This window comes from Geospiza fortis, unplaced genomic scaffold (genome assembly GCF_000277835.1).
Source record: "Geospiza fortis unplaced genomic scaffold, GeoFor_1.0 scaffold424, whole genome shotgun sequence".
Taxonomy (NCBI): Eukaryota; Metazoa; Chordata; class Aves; order Passeriformes; family Thraupidae; genus Geospiza; species Geospiza fortis.
The window spans coordinates 2,277,976-2,282,527 of NW_005054354.1; the positions used below are offsets into that span (position 1 = coordinate 2,277,976).

The following is a 4,552-nucleotide window of genomic DNA, read 5'->3' on the forward strand; positions in this document are numbered from 1 at the left end:
GCTGGTGCCCCATCTCCCCCTGGGATCTGAGCAGGCAGCAGCAGAGCCTGGCTGACCTCCATGCTCAGTTTTTCCCTTGTTTTCAGCTTCCTCAGGCACTGGTGCAGTGGCACAGGCCTGCCCTCACCTGAACAGCCTGGGCTGAGACTCAGCTGATTTACCTTTGTGTGCACTCTGTAGGCATTGATATCTGATCTAGGCATGCAGAAAGAGCTGCTTTCAGGGCACAGCTCATCTGATCTATTCTAGATGTCTGCTTTTTAATAAGCCACCCCCAGTGTCTCTTTTCCCCCTGTGACAACACAAGGAGCTTGCAGGGCCTAGTTCAGACAAGGCATGTGCAGATGGAGCCCAGTGGGGGCCAAGCCTGTGCTCAGCCTTTCAGTTGGAGCTTTGCACAGGGCCTGCTGTGGCTGGGGGTGTCAGACACCCAACCAGCTGGGGCGTGTGCAATGCATGTGCAGTTGTGGCTGCTTGCTGTTAAAATGTTAGTTACATGATGGTGTTGCAATCTGGCTCTCATAAAATAAGCTAGCAGCCAGATTCTTTGCTCAGGAGGAGAAGGATTGCTGCCCTTGTCTGACCCTCCTTCTCTGACAGGATCCAAACAGCATCTCCTGCTCCTATGAGCAGTCACAAAGTGACAGCCTCCTGGGCAGACCCTCTCCATCTCTGCGGCTGAAGTAGTCCTCATGTGTAAGTCTCTTTCAGATCATGAAGAAATGTAGTATCAGCATTTTTATATTCCTTGATATAAATGAAGTTACATTGCCAGAAGCTGAGACTTCTGATGTTTGTTACAAGTGCTATTTATAACACCAGCATGAAAGCAGAGCCTTTGGAGAAAAGCACAAAAACCCCAGTAACATGATCACACATAAACTGCCTGGGGGAATTACACCCCACCAGGAAAAGTGACCTGTGCTCTTTCCTAATCACTCTTGAAACTTCCAGAGCAATGTCAATCCACAGATCTGGCAGCACTTCAGAGATGTGTCATAGGTGGAGACAAAGCAATTAAAAGCTGTGGCAGAACTCACACTGATTTTTGTAGACTTCAGATAAAATTATTGCGTAACGTGTAAGAGGCAGCTGTAGGTCAGGAACTGTTGCCCCCAGCCAGTCTGCCTGAACTACCAGGTGCCTTTCCTCCTCTTCTAGTCTCAGCTTATCAGTGTCATCACCCTAAAATAAATGGCACCAAAGTTCACACTTTGTGTTCACAGGGGCTAACAGAGCTGTTGAAGACTAGAGGCTGTTCTCATCATCTAGTCTGACCCTCTACAGCACACAGCAGCTGTTCTTGACCTCTGAAGGCTTCAAATGATGGAAAGGGCCCATGGTCTTGGCTAATTGTTCCAATAATCAAATGCTTTTATTGTGTAGAGCTGCACTTAATCTTTGTTCTCAGTCCATCTAGTGGCAGCTGTAGACACTGGCTCTGTGTTCTCAAAAGACTTCTGAATAAAAAAAGCACGAAAGCTCATCTGACAATTAGAAGAGATTTCTAACATTTAAAGCTGTACTGCACAACATATTATAATTTTATGAAAAAATATATGCTGCTTTTATATTCAAAGTATCTTTTCACATATTGTTTGATACAATAAATAACAAGCATACACCTGGGTCAGCCACTTCTACCTTCTCTGCTTTTGTACTACCAAAGACAAGCCAGAGACATGAATGGATGTGCTTTGGTTTGGTGAGACCAAGAATTCACTCTTGATTCCTTCCCATGAAGGAACGCTCACAGTAGTAGGGGCAGCTGATAGGAGAATGGTGCTGCTTTAGCATAAAGCTACTGCTCATGTAAAACCTTGTTATTCCTTGATTTTGTAGATCCTAACCAAGGGACATATTCTATGCATGTCCAAAGTAAGGTTTTATAGGAAAGATCAAGATGAAGAATGAGTTGGAGCTGGAGATCAGCATTTCACACCAGGAAGGGTGAAGCTGTGCTTTGTGGTCAGCACTCTGGTTTCCTCAGGAGGAGGAGGCAGGAGGAGCCAGGAGCAGCATGGGACTCACAGGATGTTTTATCTTGCTTAAACCTGCCCCTGCAAATGCTGAGCACACCAGCTAAACCCACCTCAACTGGGTGCAGGCATTCTGGGCAGTGTTAGTGCTTGGATCTGGCATCTCTTCTATCCATGGCTCCTCTTAGTTCAGCTGTCAGCTGTTCTGAGACTGGACTATGAGAGCACCACTCCAAGAGCAGTTGCTTTTCACCCAGCTGTTGCCCAGCTGTGGGAGACCATGGCGCCAACGATGCTGGCCATGACATTGTGTTTGCGTACATGGAGTTCAGAGCCTGCTGTGATGCCAGGTTATGCTGCTGTTGGGGTTTTTTCCCTAAGAAGGAAGGAAATAAGTTTGTGCAGTTCAGCAGCAGGGGCAGTAGTAAAGAAAGATGAGTATTCATCTGCCTCTTTGCCAGTTTCCTGGTTGAAACTACAGCCTGTCTCTCCCTTGCCTTAAAAAATAGGTATTTATCCTTTAATCACTGAAGCAGAGCTAGAATAACCAAGGAAACAAAGCAGCTGCCCTAGAGAAATGTTCAGGAAAGTAAATACAAAAACCTGTGTGTCTTCATGTAATGGAAATAATGCAGTTAACTTCTTCAGGTAACAAAATCTAATGTCTGGAGGTGCCAGGTGTGCATATGGATAGATTGGTGTCAGAGTGCTAGGAAGATCAGAGTTACAGCAGCACTACCAGCTACTGCAGACTTCCTTTATGTCACTGGAAAACCACCTGAATAGAAACTGAATGTGCTGTGTTTACAGCTAAAAAATGCAAACAATGGTAGGTTGGAGCACTGAATGTGTGACTGCTGCTGTTGGTGCTAGAGGGTCAAACAAATGTTATGACAACTGCCATGGACACAGTAAAGTGATAATGTGCTCAGGGAGTATAAATCAGCCTTTCCTATCTGTATGTTGTGGTGCTCATTACACACTGGGTTTCTGATTGTGCAATGAAACAACATTTGACTGAAGATGATTTGTGTTAGGGAAGTAGCTCCCGAGCCAAGCCACTCCTTTGGAGCACAGCAAAGAGTCACAGCACCATGACAGCTGGTTTTGTGAAGTGTAGGATCCAGTAATTTCACTGTGGATTTCTCCATCCAGGTCCTTCATTGCATGACAAAAACAATGTATATGAGAGACTGAATATAATCTTCATTAACTGCCACTGCTCAACTTACACCAAAATTTTCTTTTACCACTCGATATCAGTCCCTTACTGTCAAAAAACATTTTTGCAATCAGGAAAGAAAACAAGCCAAGACAAGCCATGGAGTATTAAGTAATCATTTATAATTACTTTTCTTCAGATTAAAATAATTTTATAAAATCTTGTTGGGTTTGTTTGTTTTATATCAGGTTTATAGACAGCGCTTACATTATACATGCTCACACTCAGAAAAGATTATTTCACCCCATGTGTTTACTGTCATTATTCTTTTGAGTATATTCCACTTGATCCTGTAAAGCATTAAATGTGCCAGAGGAAATACCAAAGGTGAAGATCTTGAATGCTCTTAGTGTTACAAAAGATAAATAAGCTGAAAGTGTTGACAGCCTGAGATGCCACAAGAAGCTGTGCGTTTTGTCTACTCCAGAACTGCTTTCAAGCCATGGACTTTTCTACAGCAAGATGGGAGGGCAAGGAAGGGCTGAAATAAAATACTGAATGAAAAGAAAATATTTTTAGTTTCTACCAGCAAACATTTCTACCCTGGTGTGCTTTTCACTCATTTGGTTGCTCAGCAGGGACAGGAGACCCCATTTACTGTGGAGAAAGCACATCTGTGTGTGGTGCCATTCCCAAAGGCAGGCAGAGACTGGGGCCATGCCTGCCAGAGGTGCAGACTTTTCCAGGGGAAACCACCAGTGTCTGTAGGAGGCAGTGGGCACTGAATGCTTCTGTCCATGACTCTGCTTTGCTTCCTCTTCTTCTCTCCTGCTCTTTCATGCACCTGCCAAAGGTGCATCCAGATTCATCCTGCCTTTGGGTCTGGTTTACACACCTTATGGCCACCTTTTGTTTTACAGCTGAGAGAGAGAGAAAATCACATCTGATTCTTTGGCTGTTCAGATCAGGGGTCAGTTGGGAGGTGTCTTGGAGTCTTATGCACTCTGGCCTAATAGAAAAGCAGAGTTCATTTTGGGAGAGGAGGTCAGTTCCTGCCTTAAGGGGCTGGTGAGGATAAGCCCCCATCCTCAGATTCCTCTTTCTTCTTTTGCACTCTCAGCCCAGCTTGGCCTGATGTTTCTGATTGCCCTGCTGAGGGCTTGGCAGCCGGTTTTGTTGCTGCAGTCAGCTCTTTCCTCTTCTCTGAAGGGTTTTCTCTGCTTGGTGCCTCTGCTCCATCCACCCCTTGGCCACTGTGTTCTGTGGCACTGGACATTACCTGCACAGCCAGCATTGGCTGAAGGGGCTCATTGCTCTTCTTCCACCTCCTGGCCCCCGACCGTGTATTGAACTCATACACTCTGCCAGTAACTTGAAAGAACAAAAAGAAAACAGATTAAAATCATTCCTG

General features: G+C 45.0%; 1 protein-coding gene across 1 annotated transcript in view; it reads right to left on the bottom strand.

The window, feature by feature from the left end:
* Window positions 1-4,198: 4,198 nt before the first annotated feature.
* The window catches only part of CDHR3 (cadherin related family member 3), a 33,259-nt gene continuing 32,905 nt past the window's right edge, over window positions 4,199-4,552 (bottom strand). Inside the window, exon 19 of the mRNA XM_031059020.1 lies at window positions 4,199-4,512. Within this exon, the coding sequence (XP_030914880.1) occupies window positions 4,199-4,512 (314 nt within the window). The remainder of the gene's footprint in view (window positions 4,513-4,552) is intronic.